We start from the raw sequence: 22,463 nt of genomic DNA, 5'->3' as shown, positions 1-22,463 counted from the left end.
TCTATAGGTGAAGGGTTGAGGTACCAGGCCTTAGCAATAATTTACTTACACTCATGGAGGCAGAGGGCGGTATTCAATGAGGCTGATTCGCCAGGTTTTTATGGCGATTTTGTGCTGTAAGGCGAATTTCTGACTAAAACGGTGAATCACCCTATTCAATGACCAGATGGCGAATACATTTCAAGGTTTTTTTCGCCATGATTCACCGAGTAGCAATCGCTATCTTTTTATGGTGAAGTGGAAGGTGAACTTTTAAAATAAAGTGTTTTGTTTTTTACAATTGGTGTCAAAAAATCTGGAATTTTATTCTGAGGAGGGGCATGCTATTTTTATTCATGTGCTGTAAGCACATGAATATATATTTAACTTAAAAAAAATATATATATATATATATATATTTTTTTTTTAGACAGACCAGCCAGCAGGGGGCCGGAGCCGAGCCGCTCATTAGATATTCATATATTCACTTCACCCGATCATTACATATGCATGATCGGGTGTAGTGAATATACCCGGTCCCCTGCTGGCACCCCCAGGGGGCAGCCTGTGCTGCCTGGCTCCCGGGGAGCCCACCTCCCCCCCACAAACGTTCTGAGGCAGGCAGGGAGACATCCATCTCCCTGCCACCGTCCTCAGGCTCCCTGCGGCTTCTGCCGCAGGAGCTCAAATTCGCCAGTCAGGGGCAGCGAGCCCCTGACTCGTTGAATACCAGAGCCGGCGAGGCTCCGAAACGCAGCGAGCAGTGGTGAATGTGCAGCGAATCCTAAACAGGATTCGCTGCACGTCGCCGGTATTCACATTGAATACCGCCCAGAGTGGGGCGTGGTAGTGCATGGAGAACAACAATGATTAGCACTAGATGATGGTGGAGTAACCTCTCTAGCTGATGGTATATCATTCTGATTCATTGCAATATTAGAGGGGACCCCCTGCATATGAGTGAGAGATGGGGGGGCTTGTTGCCTCCACCTGTCCTGCATTTAAAACACCCCTCAGTAGGAATAGTTACAAAGTTAATCTGGTATATCCTTAACAGTGATGATCTTATTTCAAAGTTTATCCTGGCAATAAATTTGGAAGTGTAGTGTCTTAAATATTTTACAATAAAACAGAAAAATACTTGATATATTGTAACTTTTTACCTTGATAGCACATCCCTGGTTGATTTATGTTTGAGGATGAAACAGTGGTAGAAGATGACATTATAAGTGCTGGAGAATTAGCAGCCATGGAACACGGTATGCTGATATGCACTTAAACTGACAAGCGAGAAGAAATGATCAAGAAAGGAGAATATTGTTTCATCGCAACACTGCTGGATGCACGCTACAAGCAGGAGATTGGGGAATGTTTTGCCACATCAGTTTGTGCCTTTGCTTTGCCGAGAAGCTCCCGCACAAAGGTCATTATTCTGGATGAATTGAAAGGCTGCAAATTTTGCAGCCTTTTGAGTCTCCCAGATGCAGCCTGCTGCCCGCACGCCCCCCCCCCCCCCCCCTCGAACTCCCACAGGTATGCAAATGGTTGATTTGAATAATCATACATTTCCAGCCTTGGGTGCGGGGGAGAAATCCCCCGCACCCATGGCCCCCGGTGCGAGGACAGTGCTGGCAGCTGACATACGCTGCACTCGCCACACTTCGGGTTAGCGTTGGCGTTGCCAATGGGGGTGCATTTAACATTGAAAGCACCCATCAGGGTGCTTGTACATCGCATCACATACATCACATGCCGCTATATTGCATGCGATGCAATTGTATAAGATGTACTACGATCAAAATTGGGGGCGCCGTGCTGGGAAACAAGTACCAACGTTTCTACTTCACTGTTGCAATAGATCAAATATTTGGTCGGGATGCCAGATGTTCCTTTACCGTCGCCGGCTTAACAACATCAATCGAAATGCCAGCACCAGAACCCTGACAGCCAGTATGCCAAAAGGTGAGTACCTGTTGCTGGTTAACATTATGCTGGGAATGGGGGTTGGTTTAGGTTTAGGCACTAGAGGGGACAACATCTGGATACATACCTCAATATGTATCTGTCCAATCTGTATAGTGGGAACAAAAACCTGGTAATGTATGGGAGCATATGAGAATTGAACATTTGCTCACAACAACACCCAATGTTTATTGTTCTAATTTTTACACATTTATGCCATCAGCCCGGTGCCCACCGCCCAGGGCCACCAGGGACAGCCCCGGGCTTCAGGGACCCCCTCTTTATTGGGGGGGGGGTCCCACTCCCCCAGGGTCCCGAACTGGGCTGACTGGCCACAGGTTAATGCTTTGGCCGGGAGACCTTGTATAAAAAGTGTCCCTAGGCTGTGGCATGGGGGACCCCTATTCATTTTGTCCCCCGTATTTTGAGAACCAGGTTCGATCCATGAGCCTGGTGCTGGTTATAGAAATACAGGGGGACCCCAGCTTTTTTACCTTCTATATTTCTGTAACCAGTACCGGCTCAATGAGTCCGGGCTGGTTAATTACATAGGTACATAAAGTTACATAGTAGTTAAGGTCTAATAAAGACGTGCGTCCATCGAGTTCAACTTTGGTTCCTGTGTATGATCCTATTGCTCCATCGCTTATTATGCCTTGTGTATTCTAAATGTATTTAAAGACCTATTATGATTGTTGTTTGTACCCCGGGATGTTTTTACCCAATAGATGTTTGTCCAACCTTATTTTAAATGTATTTATTGTGTCTGCCGACACCACCTCACCAGGAATAAAAGTTTCACAATTTGGCTGCCTTGGCCGTAAAAAACTTTCCTTCTAAGGAAACAAAATCTTTTATTCTGTAGACTAAACGCATGCCCGCGTGTCCTAGAGTCCTTTCTCAAAGCGAAAAGGTTGCCTTACAGTTCCTTATAGTGGCCCATGATATATTTGTACATGTTTAGCATGTCTCCTCTTAAATGTCTCTTTTATAGTGTAAATAATCCCAATTTGTTCAAGCTGTCTTCATAGTTTAAATTCTCCAACCACTTGCTCTTCTTTGGACTTTTTCCAGTTCTAAGATGTCCTTTTTATGGTGCAGGGCCCAGAATTGTACTCCATATTCTAGATGTGGTCTAACCAATGCTTTATAGAGTGGCAGTTTGGGCTCCGAGATCCTTTTCCAGTTATGAATTACCCAATGCCTCCCCGCTTAGGTTATAACTAGCACACTGGTTTTGTCTCCCAAGGTGCATAACCTTGCATTTATCCACATTGAACCTCTTTTTTCAAATTTTTTGCCCACTCTTCTAGTTTATTAAGTTCGCTCTGAAGCTTGGAGACATTAGGGGCGGATTGGCCCACCGGGAAACCGGGCCATTTCCCGGTGGGCTGGTCGAGATTTTCACCTGCCTGGGCCGCCGACTGTGCTGCCAGGGCCGGTGCTATCAGTGCCGGTGCTGGCGTCATCCTATATGCGGCGGCCATATTTATTTTGGGCTATGCTGCCCTTCTATGTGTCCAGGCAGCGGCCGCGAGCGGACTGCAGCACGGCGATGGAACCTGGTCAGTAACGTCCCCCCCGTGCAGTAGCGTTAACACCCTCCCCCCTGGCGTTTACATCCGACCTACCCCCCCCCCCCCCGGGCTCCTTCAAGTTCGTTCCCGGGCCGGATTTGGTTACCAATCCACCCCTGTGAGACATAATTGATGTCTCATGTTCTAATTACCCTGCTCAGTTTTGTTTCATAAGCAAATATGGAGACTTTGCTGAGCATACCCACCCCATTATCATAATAAATGTTAAATAAAAGGGTCCCTAGCACTGGCCCCTGTGGCACTCCACTTATTACTGGTATCATACTTGATACTCCACGTTTTACAACCATTCTCTGTTCTCTATTCTGCAACCAGTTTCCTACCCATCTACAAATCTTTATACCTACTGTAGTCCTCCATTTTATTTATCAACTCTTATGTGGCACGGTATGAAAAGCCTTAGCAAAATCCAAGTGGGAGGGCCGTACGAGGTTTTTTTTTGTTTAAGTTTTTTTCTTATTTTGACACAGGGCATCACATGGATCTGACAGGTGCTGGTGGCTTGTAAATATTTGGCTGCCAGTAATACGGCTACGACATCGGGCAAATACGAATCTGGAGAATACGACAGGATTGTAAATTTGCCCTATTCTCTATTCGTACTGTCGGGTCGTTCGCAGCCAATAACATCCATACAGGGATCAGTGGTTTATGGACAACCTTAGTCAATTTACCCCATAGAACCTGATTGGTTGCCCATAGCAACATCCCATCTTCAATAGAACTCCCATCTCTATAAATAAACCCAACATGATTGGTTGCTATGGGCAAAATCACCTCTTTATATATTTGAAATGCTTTAGTAAATGTACTCATTTGACCTTTAGCACATTCTCATCTGTGTAAGTCTTTCTATTTATGGGGTTGATCCTATTAGGTGCGGCTGATTTGCGAGTGTGAATAATCACGGCACCGGACGCACTTTGCGGTGGGCAAAATATGCTTAAAAGCCTCGCGCCTCTACAGGGTTGCGGGAAATTTTAAGCGGATTTGACCCAGCGAAGGGTGCGAGATCGGGCTGAATCGGGTGCGGTTGCCATGGTATAAACACATGAAAACAGCACCCGAATGGCACCTCGCACCCTTCGGACCTAATAGGATCGAACCCTATGTCTCTATGGGCCTTATTTTGGTTCATTCTTTCTGACAAAATCCTTCTTAGATGGGCAAAACCATGTGCACTGCAGGGGGGGCAGGTGTTACTTGTGCAGAGAGAATTAGATTTGGGTGGGGTTTTACTTCAAAGTGAGATCTATATTGCAGTGTAAAAATAAAGCAGTCAGTATTTTCCCTGCACAGAAACAAAATTACTCACCCAAATCTAATTCTCTCTGCACATGTTACATCTGCCCCCCCCTGCAGTGCACATGGTTTTGTCAGAAAGAATGAACCAAAATAAGGCCCTATGTTACAACTAAACATGTTGAATGTGTTTTATAAGTGACACTAGGGGACTGATTCATAACAAGTAAATAAAATGTGATTAACCAAATAAATTAAAAATGCATCACAGAACAAACTATTAAAATAAATACATAAATAACAGGGAAATAATAACGTGTGCCCTGAACTGAACACCCATCTGCTACCTGCTTCAGGTCCTATAATGGGGACGGGCAAGCAGGAGAATGTGGCAGCTGGAAAAAATCTTTTAAGGGATCAGATAACACCCAACATATTGTACAGATGAAGGATACAGTAGCTACATGATACTGTATGTCTCTGTACTGATCCCTACAAAGATCTACAGCACAATAGCCCTGCCATGTCCCCTCCCCCCCCATCTGGATCTCTGTGAGCTATAAAGGGGTTAAAGAGGGAAAATGTCCTGGAGTTCTAAAGGCCCATACACACTAGAAGATTATCTTTCCAATCTGGATGGTTGGAATGAAAATCTGGAAATTTTGGGGAGCAAATAACAGTACTTGTTTCCTAGCACAGCCACAGGTATACTTCACAGGTATACGCCTGCGCTCGCCACGCTTCGGGCTCGGTGGCTCGCTGCGCTCGCCACACTTTATATTCTCAACTCCACGCCGACGTGGTTAGTAGGGGTATTAAGAGGTCGGAGGACGCGCACCGCCGCCCCTCGCAGGCTTGCTGCACTCACCACGCTTCGGGTTGGCGTCAATCGTGGGGTGACGCTCACAATGGGGTTGGTTAACTTTTTAACCATGACGGGGCCATATACAATGTGAAATGGGTCATATTGGCCCATTTCACATTGTTTGCTATGTAAAATGGACTTAATCAACTCCATCTCATCTTGTGCCATTATAATGGCACAAGACCGACACGATGCTCCCGATTTCAATGTTAAAAATATTTTAACATTGAAGCCTATGGCAAAATCGCGTCCATCACGTCGGTCGCGTCGCGGGCCATGTTAATGCCCGCGACCGACGCGATGCTCCCGATTTTGCCTTTGCCGGCAAAATGGACCTGATTTCAAAGGAAATCGGGTCCATCGCGTCCATCCTGTACCTTAACTTTAAGGTACATGATGGACAAGATTGTGGCCGTTCTAGGAAACAAGTACCCAAATAACAATTGACCATTTGGTCCTAAACATGGAAAACAGACACAAGTTGATCCTATAGGCAAATTGGTCAGTTTAAGGCCCATACACACTAGAAGATATAAAAGACGGAAGATATTGGTGAACAATTTCCCTTTAACTGATCATGAAAGATATTCGGCATCCACACTGAACACTGGGTGCAAATGGCATGCGTAATATTGGCAGATTGACCAGAAGTTGTTAATGCACCCCCCTGCACCCCGGGGTGCATCTCTAACTGCTATCAGCTACCCAATGCTGGATGAACTCATTTGAGTTTGGACTTTGATGCTTTTATTTGTTTTTGTGTTGTTTATCAATTTGTCAAAAAAAAACAAGTTTTTTTATACATAAATAATAAAAGTTATGTTTTGAATATGGTAACCATTACATACATCTAAGAAATCTTTTTCTCTAAGCATGCCCCCAAACAAAGGAGACTACTTTTTTTTTCCTTTCATTCATTTAAAACCTAATTTATCCCTTCAGGTCATGGTCCCTTCTGGTAGCCACATGTGGGAGGTTAGCTGCAGTGGTTTGCAGCTAGTAGGCAGCAGCTGACTCTGTTCTCCATCCTGCAGCCTGAGCTGGCCTGGTGCAGGCTGTACAATCACAGAGAGTTCAAAAGTCAGCCGTCACCGCCCGCACTGTGACAGCGGCTGTGACGGCTGTCACTGGGCTGGGGGAGCAGTGCCAGTGCCGCAGATCCAAAACGTCTGTGGCTGGCGGGGGCGCCGCCGTTTTGGGGGGGGGAGCGTGGGCTAGGCGGTTCAGGTATGGTCGCAGCTTCCCCAACGTCTGTGGCTGGCAGGGGGTGCTGCTATTGGGGGGGACTAGGCGGCTCAGGTGCGGTCACGTCATGACGCTGCGGCTTCATGACATCGATATGCAAATTATGCGTCGCTCAGCACGGTGCTGCCCAGGGGGCAGTGCTGAAAGCACCGAGCAAAAGATACATAAAATCGGGCCGCAAGGCCATCGGCCCTTCTGGCATTTGCCAGACATTTCAGATGGCCAGTCTGGCCCTGGTGCAGCCCTTCCGATCTTCAGGCTACGGTTTGATGCTCACGAGACCATGCATTGGATTGGACCTGATGTCAAACACAAGTGATATTTGACACGTTTCATCCAAATTCTCGGCCCAATTCCTCTGACTTGGATGAAAAAAGGGCAAAATCGCCCTGGTGTTTGGGCACCTTTACAGACCCCAAGCTGTTTATTTCCCTCCAACTTTCCAGTTACCAGCCTATGCTATGAGCGCTTCTATTACTGCAAATTTGCGGGGACATGCTGCAATTTTTTCTTTATTGTAAGCATGTGACACCTGATGACTGTAAATGATGAAGCAAGTCTCTGAGACTACATACAAACTTCTGCTTACACATTGTACATGCAAATAAGAAAGACTCATCCAACTCTGCCTCTGCGCGGCCGCGGAAACATATTTTGTTTTAATTTATTCAGGGTTTTTACAACGAATGTCAACCTTTTCCCTATCGACCTTTAGTGGTCGACCACATGTATGTCGACCTTCATAGTGTCAACCCTATAACCCATAACCAGGTGTATTAAATGTTGAATGCTTTATTCAGCCAAACTCTGACTATGGGCCTGATTCTGGTTCACTCGCAAAAGAAAATCCTCTAATGGAGAAAACGATTTGGGTGAGTCATTTTGTTTCTGTGCAGAGTAAATACTGACTGCTTTATTTTTTCCACTGCACTATAGATATCAGTTTGAAGTACACCCCCCACCCAAATATGAAGGCCCATACACACTAGAATATTATCTTTCCAATCTGGCTGGTTGAAATGAAAATCTGGAAATTTTTGGGAGCAAATGACAATTGACATTTGCTACTAAACATGGAAAACAGACAAAAATTGGTCCTACAGAAAAATTGGTAAAATCAATTTATCCAGATAACTCTTTTTGTCCATTTTCCAGTCTTTGGGAGCAAACGGTAATTAGTTCCCAGGAATTTCCAGATTTTCATTCCAGCCAGAATGGAAAGGAAATCTTCTAGTGTGTATGGGCCTTAACTCTCTCTGCACGTTACGCCTGCCCCCCTGCAGTGCACATGGTTTTGTCCATTATAGAGAGAATTTGCTTTTGCGAGTGCACCAGAAGCAGGCCCTATGTACACCAGGGATGCCTACCTGACATTCTCTTCAGGGAGAAAATGCTCTGTTCCTGGACTTCCCTGGTAATGTGTGATTGCCAACACCTGTGGTGAAACACCTTTCTTATAAATTACCTAGCTCACCACAAGTGATGGCAATCATACATTACCAGGGAAGTCCAGGAACAGAACATTTTCTCCCTGATGGAGAGGGTCAGGTAGGCAACCATGATGTACATACTTCACAATTGTCACTTCTAAGCTCATTGCAGTGTGTCTCCATAAAACCAGGTGCAACTGGAGATTTCATTCATAATGGAAAACCTTGGTTGCCCTGAGTTTTATTTATACATGTGCATATGAACACTCATACTTTGCAAAGGAAAAAAAAAATACTTGCAAGGTCTAATAAAGTAAAGGCTGAGTGGGTGTTCTTATGCCGCTGTTCCCCTTTGTACTTTGCAGCACTGAGATAATCCTCAGTACTCCAATATTCCAGCTGCAGGCTATGAGTGTGTGATTTTTTTCTCTCTCTATAGTAACCTAAATTTACATCAGTATGTCAGCTGCTAATGGCTCATTAATCACCAGCAATTCACACCTCAGATCATTAGTGCAATGAATGCCGGATCAATAGCAGAATGGAGATGACGGTCTATCAGGTTCTGTTGCTCGTTGCTGCTTTCACTACACAATTCAATTAAGTACTAATAGCCAATCAAGTAATGTTTGTGCTGTATTATGATTTTTCACCTTTAGAGGTGGCGCGTTTAACACCCCCAAACTGATTACTTTAATGTGATGTCACTCATTCTGCATTATGGGATTGTTTTAATTTTTTCCAGCTGTACACAATATGAAGACATCAACTAGAAAATACAACTATAGGGTAAGAATCATAAAACACACAGTTAGGTGGCCATACACACGCAGATTTATCTTCAGATCTGTCTGGTTGGAACAAACACATGGTTATGGATTAGAGCAAATGACAGTTGACCATTTGCTTAGAAATGCTGGAAAACTGATAAACTGTCACTCATCCATAACCATGTTTTTGTTCCAACCACCCAGATCTGAAGATAAATCTTACTAGTGTATGGGCACCTTTAAGACAGCCTGATAGTCATGACACTGCAGCATTTTAATTCACAAGAAAAAATTGGTATCAGTAGAATACAATTGTCATTTGGAAAGGATCTCTCAATACAATACGATCAATTTGAATCTCTTCACCATGCTAAACAAATCTTCCCGAGTGTGCGCACACATTGGTACTTGCCTACCAGACCCTCTCCATGCGGGAGAAAATGCTCTGTTTCTGGACTTCCCTGGTAATGTATGATTGCCAGCACCTGTGGTGAAACACCTTTACCTAGCTCCCCACAGGTGATGGCAATCCTACATTACCAGGGATGTCCAGGAACAGAGTATTTTCTCCCGCATGGAGAGGGTCAGGTAGGCAAGTATGATATATATACAGGTTGAGTATCCGTTATCCAAATTATTCCGAAAACCGTACATTTCAGAAAGTTAATTATTTTATTTTTTTTGCTAAAACCTTACTGGGGACATTTGTAACAGCACTACTGAGGCATACCTCCCAACATTACCCTCTCCAGGAGGGACACATCGCTCTATTCCTGGACTTCCCTCTTAAGGTATGATTGCCATCACCTGTGGTGAAACACCTTTTCTATCACTTAACCTGTTCAAAGCAGGTGATGGCAATCATAAATTAAGAGGGAAGTCCAGAAACAGAGTATTGTGTCCCTCCTGGAGAGGGTCATGTTGGGAGGTATGCTGAGGACATCATATGTAACTGGCACTATATATGTGCAAGAAAATGATTGCTTGGCATCCAAAGTCAGTGCCTGAGATTGTGCATGAAACAAAAAATATTTGTGTGTATTTCATGTGTTTGATGTGTTTGTACAACATAAATGCAAGATACTTCAAAATACATAATTGAATTATTAAAATATTCTGAAATACGGTATAATCCGTTATCTAAAATTCTCCAGGTCCCCAGCATTTTGGATAAGGGATGCTCAACCAGTATATATATATAAATATATATATATATATATATATAGATGTGTCATTGACCAGTGTGTACGAATGATATATCTGAGAACACTTAGTTCATCACATCAGCTCTGTAGCACAACCGCTGCCCGATATATCGAGATATATGCTGCCATACCCTCCAACATGACCCATTCGCCATTAGGTACAAAATGCTCTGCTTCTAGAGTTCTTCCTTAATTTAGGATTGCCTTCACCTTTGCTGGAACACCGTTACCGTCACTGCACTAGTTCAACACAGGTTACTGCAATTATCATTTAAGAAAGAAGTCCAGAACAGTGCATTTTGTACCTAATGGAATGGGTCATGTTGGAGGTATGTACAGCCACCCTGGGAGCCACCGGCAATTGACAGCTCAATACATGCGCCGCCCACTTGGATGTCAGTCCCCACAGATCCGGCAGTGTGTGTGGAGAACACACTGCCTGGCCCATCTGCAGATATATCTCTTAGTGTGTACCCAGCATTAGTCCATGCAGCCTATTTCCCTTATCATGACTTCATCATCAGGTGTGGTGAGCAGGGCCAGCCCAGAGTTTATTATTGCCCTACTACAGTTCTGTGCACACATTACGCAGTACTGCAATGTTCTGATCAATTTCCGGATCTTGTTGGACTATTGGTCCCAGCATACCATAATAACATGCTCTAGTACATACTGGAATTTCCATACCCCCAGCAGAGTGGGAGCTACACTGTGATGGCTGAGAAACACAAGGTATATAGGAATTAAAGCATGCAGCCATGCTGTGTCACAGGACAGCGCACAGCCACTGGAGCCGGTGTCACGTGACTGTCTCCCGCCCATCGCGACTCTCAGCACCTAGGACAGCTCCTGCCACGCCCTCACATGCAGTCGTCACACGCACCACCCACCGCCCGACGTCACCCGTTGCCATGGCAGCGGCAGAGCGGCGTCTCTGCTCCAGTCCGCGGATGACAACAAACATGGCGGCCAGCAGCGGGGACTCAGAGACAAGTATGTCTATGGTGCGGGGAAGCGGGAGGGGCCTGAGCGAGCAGCACTTACCCCACAGTCATTATTAGTATTGACTCTTAGTGGAGGCAGTGATTGCTGTGATAAATACATAATTTACACGTAGACTGTCTGTGGGTGATATCATTGCACTTTCATGATTATAGGGTTGCTTGATTGATATGAGTCGATATATGAGATGTATATTTAGACTGAAACTAGTACCAGTTTTCAGTTGTGAATATCTATCTATCTATCTATCTATCTATGCGTGTATCTGTCCATTTCAACGTTTCAAGTTTATTAGTCAGTGACCCGCCATCAGGAACATTTTTTTAAATGTTCCTGATGACGGGTCACTGACTGTTAAACCCGAAACGTTAAAATCGTGTGGTATTCACTTTTTATAACAAGTCCGCCGAGTGCCTCTGGTATAAAAAACAGCAATGTGGGTGCCATTACTGTGAGTAATATGTGATCCAATATCCCAAAGGGGAAGCATAGCACTCTAATGAAGAGAAATAATACATTATTTAATCCAGCATACGAATAAGCATACAGTAATAACCGCAATATCAACCCTGCATTTCTGGGACACGCAGGGCCCCCTCCTCAGGACAGTGTATGCCACAATCAATTGACAAAGTAAAGACAAAACTAGAAGAGACAGGTCTTACCATTTAGATATATATATATATATATATATATATATATATATATATATATAGATATATACATACTGTATATATCATAGTTTGCTGTCACATCCTGCAATACAGTAGGCTTCTGTTTTTGCCATAACTTTCCTGATGTCCTTCATTAACTTTCTAATCTCCCGGATTTTTCAGATTCTTCCAGGGGTGCCACTAGGGTTGGACTATTCCACATGGGTACAGAGGCCCCACTGCCTGAAGGCCCACCTTCTCCTCTAGGGATTAGATTCCAGACGGTGCACTTAAATAATACATATATTACTTTATACTCCACATGACTATGGTGTATTGTCTACAGTACATTGCTATTATTAATCAGGTACATTTTGAAGCATGCACTAGTAGTAATTACTATAAATTTTAATCAAGGGGCCCAGCCCATGCAATCTGCAATGGTTAGGCAAACCAATGTGGTAGCTGGCCCCACTCCCTGCGATTGGCTGTAGCTCCTCAGAAATTCCTTCTAACAGCTCTCATTATGACCCTCTCCTCTGACAGGAGAGAGGGACTGCAGAACAATGATCACACAGTGTCCTCAGGATGTGTGCTTGTGTGCACTCATCCATAGCCTGCTGAACCTGTCAGCTGCAAGGCTAGGACATTTTGCTTATAATCTTTATGTGGTTATACACATTTGTTTAATTAGAGTATCTGGTGTATATACGTATTTCGCAGCACTTACAATAAATATAGGCGATTCCTACAAAATGCACACAGTCCAGTGTTCACAATAAAATAACATTTAATACACTGAAAATATACTTATGTACTTATAGATTATTTCACACAAGGTCAAATTGCATTTGGAATTTATTACACTAGTCATCATATTTATCATGTATTCTGTGCTAAGTGAGAAGAAAAGATACATCACATCACATAAATAGTTTCAAACAAGAAACCCCATATTGCAGACAGTTATGTTAGAATCAAGACTTGAAAAATGTTCCCAAAATATATTGTTATTAATATTATATAGAAACATCTTGCAATAAGAAACACCCCTGTGTGGACCTAGATACGCCCTTTAAGTAGAGTGATGCATGCCTCCTCAATGGCGCAATACATTTTTGCAGCGCATCATACTGTAATCTCGCTCCTAGGTTTCAAAAGTAGGCAAGTCTATCTATATACTGTATGTGTGTGTATGTATATGTCTGACCAGCACACCACCTCAAACCTAGCTGGTTAGAACATGCATACAGTACCCCCTAGGGTGACACTCCGGAGACTTGGACACAAATACCTGTATTTATTAGTCAACATTTCAAAACCTGTTTACTGGTTCTTTATATACAAACATATATCATTATATATATCCACCAGATACCGGCCCTCAGCGACTCCATCGTACCTTGCCAGGTGCCTTCCATAGATCCTCCATGTGACCGGGAGATGTAATTTATAGCCTTGTGGGCGACGGAACTCAGGACTGAAATAACTTCCACGAAACTCAATATGCCATCAGCAACGTTTCACCCCTATAATTGCTTTTTTTCAAGCACAGTGATATGTTTTGCTGTGCTTGAAAAAAGCCATAAAAGGGCTGAAACGTTTCTGATGGCATTCATTTTCATCAAAATGAGACTGCACACAGAAGGCCACACACTGACATTTGGGTTTACCACCTTTGTCAAGATCAAATACAAATCACAGAACACATCACTTATATCCCCACTCTGTCCCCCACCCCACCGTCAGCACCCACGAGTCCATCTGCAGGCGATGTGCGCTGTCCGGCACATCCGATGCCATCATGCATTCGCGATGTGCACCTCCCGGCACTTCCCAGAGTGAGGGCAGTATCCTAGCAACCACCAAAAACAAAACATAGTATAAACCCAGGCAGGTAACAGCAATACTAGAATCGAATCCGCATATAAGATAAAGGGATATACAACTATGCAAATATCTATCTATCTATCTATCTATCTATATATATATATATATATACACACACAGTCAGCATATAATTATAAAATGCACCTTACACTTTACATTTGTCAGTCATCCTGAAGAATCAACATAAACTGGATATTTCTGTGTGTGTGTGTATGTATACAAAATATATTATATATACTGTATATATTATGTATATAAATCTATATACAGTATATCTATTTCTCTATCTATGATGAATTTGTCTATCATTACTAATAGCTCTTTTGGTCTTATTCTGACAGCAAGTTCCATTAACCAGACTAATAATGCAGATTGTAGATTGATTATCTTATGGTTGTGTGCATAACTATTTCTTTGCCAGAGACCTGAGATGTACTTGTGTTAGTGTCATTACCATTAAATATTATTATGTATTGTTACCAGTGCAGCTGTCAGGGTTATCTGTGTGTCTCTGACATGTTGCTAAATAACCATAGTGGTGATTGCGGTTCTTATTTTCTTCATTAAGTTGGGATCTTCACAACAAACTGCTAATTACTAGTAATAATTATTGTGAGACTGGAACATTTTAGTGTCATAGACCTGACACACAGTACTAATTATTACTAATGGATCATTGTTATGATAATTAACCACTTACAGAGTTTTAAAGACCAGCTAATCCTGTATATCACTAATCATATACTGTTATTTATTAATTAGTTCGTTTCTACAACATGCCTAAAACAGAAAATATTGCCGCTTGCTCTGTTAAACGTGGTAGAGATTTTTATGGATGTTTATGAATTATTGCTGAAATAATTAAAATATATATTTTGGTGAAAAATTACACTTAGTGAGACAATGGGGCTGATTCTGGTTGAGCCAAATTCGTCCCGTGCCCCAATGGTCGGGGTTTCTGTGAATGTGCTCACTCGGCGGGGCTGTTGACAGCGGGGAGGAGGGACGGTTGGGGGCAGTTGCGGCGCTGGACTATAGGAACGCCCAGTGTTACATGGCCCATGAAAACACAGGGCGGTCCCATGGGTACACGGGTGGGCCGATGTCTGCCGGGAGCGGGCAGCTGACATCACATGACATCAGCCGCTCGCCCTGTCTTTATCCTGGCGGCTGCAAATATAAGTGAGTCTCAACTTACTTATATTTGCGAAGGCGGGGGAAATCATTCGATGGTGGGCGAGCATCGAATGATTTCTGCTGCTGCGGGCACATGCGAGGAGATATGTCTTCGCAACACATCCCATTGCATGGTTGCAAGGGTATTCGGTGGGGCAGCATAACAGGGACTCAGTAAGCTGCGAGTTTCGCAGCTTACCGAGTCAATCAGAATGATCCCCAATATCCATTTGTATATATTTTATTTGTCAATAGAAAAGTGAAAAATTGGCTTATGGGGCATACACACGGGGCAATTTTTGCCTATTTTTTCAAGTTATCTATCTGGTTAGCTTAGAAGTCAACCCTTTGAGTGCCATCATCTCTGTAAAGGCCCATACACACTGGGTGGCTTTGAGCTGAAAGCCGCTCAAAACAGCCTGTTTGAGCGGCCTTCAGCTCAAAGCCGCCCAGTGTGTATGCCCCAGCGGTGAGCGGTGAGCTCTGCTGCGCGCTCCCGCATCATCGCCGGGGAAGCCGCTCATCTGCTGGTAATACCTATCAAAGGTAAACATTATCTAAGTTCATTTCCTATCCAAGGTAAACATTACAGGTCATTATGATGGATAAAAATGATCGATTGGCAATTTTCACTCCTATTTTGACAAATGAATTTGGCACTCAAAGGGTTAAGCTCAAATCGCTTAGCGATGGCGATGTGCTATCCTTCAAGCCGACGGGTCAGATATTTAGCATGTGCAGGCAAAAATCTAGTTGGATCGCCTAGCAAGTGCATACTGAACATTAGTTAGCACATATCGCTTAGAGTATTTCGCTATATGGGTAAGGGCAATCTAGACACTGGGAAGTTCAAGGTGTCACGACTGGGGATTTGGGACCCGGGAGTGACCTTGGTGGCTAGCTGACAACCCAATGGAAACAGGACGGAGGCAAGTGGATACAAATGGGTAATGTTTATTGCATATAATGAACTGGTACAGGGGACATTTGAAAGTCTGTAAAAGTCTTTGGAAAGCTGGGAACTGATAAGTTACTTGGAGGCACGTAGTAGAGGCACGGGAGCACAGGAGCTGGAAAGCACAGAGTTGGACCACTGGAGAGCAGGTGCCGGAAGCACGGAGTTGGACCACTGGAGAGCAGGTGCCGGAAGCACTGTAGGCAGTGGTGAAGGTGGTTGCGGGTGCAGGTACTGAGGCACGCAGAGACAGGTGGACACAGGTGCAGACGCTGGAGCGTGCAAGTGGTCACAGGTGCAGGTAACTCGGAAGCACAGGTGCAGGTAACTCGGAAGCACAGGTGCAGGTAACTCAGAAGCACAGGTAACTCAGAAGCACAGGTGCAGGTAACTCAGAAGCACAGGTAACTCAGAAGCACAGGTGCAGGTAACTCGGAAGCACAGGTACGGATGAACACTGGCACAGATGAACACAGGTGCAGATAACTTGGAAGCACAGGTGCAGGTAACTGGAAGCACAGGTGCAGGTAACTCGAAATGCAGGAACGGATGAACACAGGTGCAGGAAACTCAGAAGCACAGGTGCAGGTAACTCAGAAGCACAGGTGCAGGTAACTCAGAAGCACAGGTGCAGGTAACTCAGAAGCACAGGTAACTCAGAAGCACAGGTGCAGGTAACTCAGAAGCACAGGTAACTCAGAAGCACAGGTGCAGGTAACTCGGAAGCACAGGTACGGATGAACACTGGCACAGATGAACACAGGTGCAGATAACTTGGAAGCACAGGTGCTGGTAACTGGAAGCACAGGTGCAGGTAACTCGAAATGCAGGAACGGATGAACACAGGTGCAGGAAACTCAGAAGCACAGGTGCAGGTAACTCAGAAGCACAGGTGCAGGTAACTCAGAAGCACAGGTAACTCAGAAGCACAGGTGCAGGTAACTCAGAAGCACAGGTAACTCAGAAGCACAGGTGCAGGTAACTCGGAAGCACAGGTACGGATGAACACTGGCACAGATGAACACAGGTGCAGATAACTTGGAAGCACAGGTGCAGGTAACTGGAAGCACAGGTGCAGGTAACTCGGAAGCACAGGTACGGATGAACACTGGCACAGATGAACACAGGTGCAGATAACTTGGAAGCACAGGTGCAGGTAACTGGAAGCACAGGTGCAGGCGACTCGGGAACACAGGTGCAGGCGACTCGGGAACACAGGTGCAGGCGACTCGGGAACACAGGTGCTGGGACAGGAAGCAGGTACTGGATACAGGTACAGGGTAACACTGGTGCAGGTACTTGTAATGCAGGAACAGGTGAACACTGGTGCAGGGTCTTGAAGGCACACAGGTGTAGGAACACTGGTGCAGGGTCTTGGAAGCACACAGGTGTAGGAATGCTGGAGCAGGTACTTGGAGACACACAGGTGTAGAAATGCTGGTGCAGGGTCTTAGAAGCAGGATACAAATGCTGGGTAACTGGAATACCACAGAGCTAAAGCAGGAACACAAGCTGAAGCTTCCTCCCAAGTTATTGACAACAATGCAAAAGCAAAGTGTCTATGCAGGGCTGGGAGGATAACCCCTCAGAGCAGCACTGATTGGCCATCCGGGTGATTGGGAATGGCCACACCTGGAACAGTCTCTGGATGAGGCCAACAGGGAACTTGTATCTTTCAAGTGGTAACTGGCTAAATCAGAATCACCCAGGTGCTCTTACAAGCAAATACTCAGATCTTGCTGCAGCAGGCTGAGAAACAAGACTGACAGGCAGGTAAGACAGGACAAACACACTGAGTTCTGGCAGGATTGTGACAGTACCCCCCCTTTACGGGTGGCCACCGGACACTTCAGGAACTTTGAAGAAAAGTCACAATTCTGCCTGATCATCAGAACAGGTGGACCATCCATCGTCGACGTAAACGGAATTCCCGTTCCATTGGACACGATAATGAGGATGACTTCCGTCCGGAAGGAACACTTGACTTGGACGAAGAGGACCACTGGAGAAAGACGTAGAATCAAATTCATCAGGGATAACTGAAGTATTTTTGACTGGAACTGAGAGACGAGAAGATCGGGCCCTTGAGGCTAAGGCACCACTAAGACTCAAATTAAATCTTGTTCGATATCCAGGGGCTTTCGGATAGCCATCTTTAGCACCTAACTGAATTTTTCTCAGAGGTAAGACAGGGCAAGGTGAAACAGGATTTTCAAGGAAAGGGGTAGAGTCATAATCCTCATCATACTCGGATTTAGAATCCATGTCTAGAGTTAAGACTGCCTTGGTCTGACTGGAGGTTTCTGAAGACTTGTTGGGGCAAGGTACCGTAGAAGGTTCCACTTGAGGATGAGACAGAGAAACACAGCCAACTCTTAAGCTCATGGGTACAGACCTTGAAGATGTGGGATATTCAGCAGAAAACTCGAAGGAATCTTTGGAAGGAGACAGAGCCATATAATTTAGTTCCTTATCTATGGACTGAGTCTTCGGTGACGACTGTGAACCAGCCTGTTTTCTGGCAGCCCGAAAATTTTTGATATATTGGTCAAGAAGAGCTTGATCTTGTTCGGAGAGTTCCATCTTGGAGGACTGAGCTAAATCTGTGTTAATGTATAGAGTCTCTGGGCTGAAGGATAGTACAGACGTGGAAGTAGACAAACTTGGACCAGCTGGAACCGGAGGACATCCGATTGTACTTGAACCAGCTAGGACCGGCAGGGACTCTGGATTGACGGATGGGACCGGATGATCATTGAAGATGCTTAAACCGGCTGGGACCGGCATGGACTCAGGATTGATGGATGGCAACGGATGATCCCTGAATATACTTGAACCGGCTGGGACCGGCATGGACTCTGGACTGACGGTTAAGACCGGATGAGAACCAGAGGTGTCGGAATCGGCTGGAACCGAATGAGCCTCCTGACTGACGGCTGGAACCGGATCATCATTGGAGGTACTTGAACCGGCTGGGACCGGAGTGGACTCTGGACTGACGGATGGGACCGGATGAGGTCCAGAGGTGTCGGAATCGGTTGGAACCGAATGAGCCTCCTGACTGACGGCTGGAACCGGATCATCAATGGAGGTACTTGAACCGGCTGGAACCGGAGTGGGCTGGAGACTGCGGACCCCCACTTGGGGCTGGAGACTGCGGACCCCCACTTGGGGCTGGAGACTGCGGACCCCCACTTGGGGCTGGAGACTGCGGACCCCCACTTGGGGCTGGAGACTGCGGACCCCCACTTGGGGCTGGAGACTGCGGACCCCCACTTGGGGCTGGAGACTGCGGACCCCCACTTGGGGCTGGAGACTGCGGACCCCCACTTGGGGCTGGAGACTGCGGACCCCCACTTGGGGCTGGAGACTGCGGACCCCCACTTGGGGCTGGAGACTGCGGACCCCCACTTGGGGCTGGAGACTGCGGACCCCCACTTGGGGCTGGAGACTGGATGTGGTCAGAATCACTTTGTTCTTGGGCTTGCGGAGTGAACAATTCTCAATGAAGTGGTCTGGATTACCACAGTAGAAACATAAATGGAGAGACCTGCGTCTTTGGCGTTCAGATTCTGAAAGCTGGGACCTCCGCTTGCCCTGGACAGAAATTTCGCTCTGAAGGTTGGGAGGCCTTTCAGATTTCACAGGCACTTTCACTGAGACTCCTTTCACTTTGGAGCTGTAGCTGATGGGCTTCACAACCTCAGGAGTGTAACTGAGTAACGTAGTTATTATGGGAAAAATTTTTGCCAAAAGTTCTTGCAGCTGGATAAGTGAGTGGTGGTAGGTTCCCATTGGTATTGCTGTCAGATTTTGCATAGTCACTTTAAAGTCACTAGCCAAGTCCAGGGGCTTTTGCATACTGTCACGACTGGGGATTTGGGACCCGGGAGTGACCTTGGTGGCTAGCTGACAACCCAATGGAAACAGGACGGAGGCAAGTGGATACAAATGGGTAATGTTTATTGCATATAATGAACTGGTACAGGGGACATTTGAAAGTCTGTAAAAGTCTTTGGAAAGCTGGGAACTGATAAGTTACTTGGAGGCACGTAGTAGAGGCACGGGAGCACAGGAGCTGGAAAGCACAGAGTTGGACCACTGGAGAGCAGGTGCCGGAAGCACGGAGTTGGACCACTGGAGAGCAGGTGCCGGAAGCACTGTAGGCAGTGGTGAAGGTGGTTGCGGGTGCAGGTACTGAGGCACGCAGAGACAGGTGGACACAGGTGCAGACGCTGGAGCGTGCAAGTGGTCACAGGTGCAGGTAACTCGGAAGCACAGGTGCAGGTAACTCGGAAGCACAGGTGCAGGTAACTCGAAATGCAGGAACGGATGAACACAGGTGCAGGAAACTCGGAAGCACAGGTGCAGGAAACTCAGAAGCACAGGTGCAGGAAACTCAGAAGCACAGGTGCAGGAAACTCAGAAGCACAGGTGCAGGAAACTCAGAAGCACAGGTGCAGGAAACTCAGAAGCACAGGTGCAGGAAACTCAGAAGCACAGGTGCAGGTAACTCAGAAGCACAGGTGCAGGTAACTCAGAAGCACAGGTGCAGGTAACTCAGAAGCACAGGTAACTCAGAAGCACAGGTGCAGGTAACTCAGAAGCACAGGTAACTCAGAAGCACAGGTGCAGGTAACTCGGAAGCACAGGTACGGATGAACACTGGCACAGATGAACACAGGTGCAGATAACTTGGAAGCACAGGTGCAGGTAACTGGAAGCACAGGTGCAGGTAACTGGAAGCACAGGTACGGATGAACACTGGCACAGATGAACACAGGTGCAGATAACTTGGAAGCACAGGTGCAGGTAACTGGAAGCACAGGTGCAGGCGACTCGGGAACACAGGTGCAGGCGACTCGGGAACACAGGTGCAGGCGACTCGGGAACACAGGTGCTGGGACAGGAAGCATGTACTGGATACAGGTACAGGGTAACACTGGTGCAGGTACTTGTAATGCAGGAACAGGTGAACACTGGTGCAGGGTCTTGAAGGCACACAGGTGTAGGAACACTGGTGCAGGGTCTTGGAAGCACACAGGTGTAGGAATGCTGGAGCAGGTACTTGGAGACACACAGGTGTAGAAATGCTGGTGCAGGGTCTTAGAAGCAGGATACAAATGCTGGGTAACTGGAATACCACAGAGCTAAAGCAGGAACACAAGCTGAAGCTTCCTCCCAAGTTATTGACAACAATGCAAAAGCAAAGTGTCTATGCAGGGCTGGGAGGATAACCCCTCAGAGCAGCACTGATTGGCCATCCGGGTGATTGGGAATGGCCACACCTGGAACAGTCTCTGGATGAGGCCAACAGGGAACTTGTATCTTTCAAGTGGTAACCACAGAGTTAATGGCTAAATCAGAATCACCCAGGTGCTCTTACAAGCAAATACTCAGATCTTGCTGCAGCAGGCTGAGAAACAAGACTGACAGGCAGGTAAGACAGGACAAACACACTGAGTTCTGGCAGGATTGTGACACAAGGGAAATCGTCTAGCCTAAATTGCTTAGCACAGATGGCTAAGCACACATATGTATGGGCCTTTACGCAAAAATACCTGACTGAGCAATAATGTATCAGTTCCCCAATTTGTTGATTATCTTCTAGATAATAAAATGTATATATTTTAGGTACTCTTTACCTAGAAGGGCGCCCACGATTTTGATCGTGGGCATCGTTAGTAAAAAAAAATTGCGTCGGTCGCATCGCATGCGACCAAAAAAATCACATGCGATGCGACCGACGTGATGCCCGCGATTTCCCATTGGGAACAATGTTAAATGTCCCAATTGACCCGATTTTCCTGTTCAATGTCTCAATTGACCCGATTTTCCATAGGAAACAATGTTAAATGGGCCACAGAGGCCAAATAGGCACCCTGAAGTGTGAAATGGCCCCCACAATTGTTAACGCCACCCCATGATCAACGTGAACCCGAAGCGTGGCGAGCGGCGGCGGTATGCGTCCTACGACCTTTTCATACCCCCACTATCCACGTCGGCGTGGAGTTGAGAATAGAAAGTGTGGTGAGCGCAGCGAGCCACCGAACCCGAAGCATGGCGAGGGGACGCGGACAGCTGTGAAGCCCGCGAGGGGACTCGTATACCTGTGAAGGTGACCGCGTCCCCTCGCGGGGCTCGCTGCGCTCGCCACGCTTCGGGCTCGGTGGCTCGCTGCGCTCGCCACACTTTCTATTCTCAACTCCACGCCGACGTGGATAGTGGGGGAATGAAAAGGTCGTAGGACGCGTACCGCCGCCCCTCGCGGGCTCGCTGCGCTCGCCATGCTTCGGGTTCACGTTGATCGTGGGGTGGCGTTAACAATTGTGGGGGCCATTTTACACTTCAGGGTGCCTATTTGGCCTCTGTGGGTCATTTAACATTGTTTCCTATGGAAAAATCGGGTCAATTGAGACATTGAACAGGAAAATCGGGTCAATTGGGACATTTAACATTGTTCCCTATGGGAAATCGCGGGCATCGCGTCG

The 22,463-nt window shown here is 46.1% G+C and overlaps 1 protein-coding gene and 1 long non-coding RNA gene across 3 annotated transcripts in view; one reads left to right on the top strand and one right to left on the bottom strand.

The window, feature by feature from the left end:
• LOC146026583 (uncharacterized) overlaps positions 1-11,127 on the bottom strand; it is a 48,419-nt gene extending 37,292 nt beyond the window's left edge. For both annotated transcript variants that reach the window (XR_014454491.1, XR_014454492.1), the window contains exon 1: positions 10,984-11,127. This is a non-coding gene — a long non-coding RNA (uncharacterized LOC146026583). The remainder of the gene's footprint in view (positions 1-10,983) is intronic.
• Positions 11,128-11,153: 26 nt separating this feature from the next.
• The window catches only part of LOC146026580 (cytosolic carboxypeptidase 6-like), a 1,552,889-nt gene continuing 1,541,579 nt past the window's right edge, over positions 11,154-22,463 (top strand). The window contains exon 1 of the mRNA XM_083157363.1: positions 11,154-11,289. Within this exon, the coding sequence (XP_083013489.1) occupies positions 11,208-11,289 (82 nt within the window). The 5' untranslated portion in view covers positions 11,154-11,207. The remainder of the gene's footprint in view (positions 11,290-22,463) is intronic.

Source organism: Crinia signifera, chromosome 8 (assembly GCF_055691185.1).
Source record: "Crinia signifera chromosome 8, ASM5569118v1, whole genome shotgun sequence".
Taxonomy (NCBI): Eukaryota; Metazoa; Chordata; class Amphibia; order Anura; family Myobatrachidae; genus Crinia; species Crinia signifera.
This window is presented reverse-complemented; position numbering and strand designations above follow the sequence as displayed.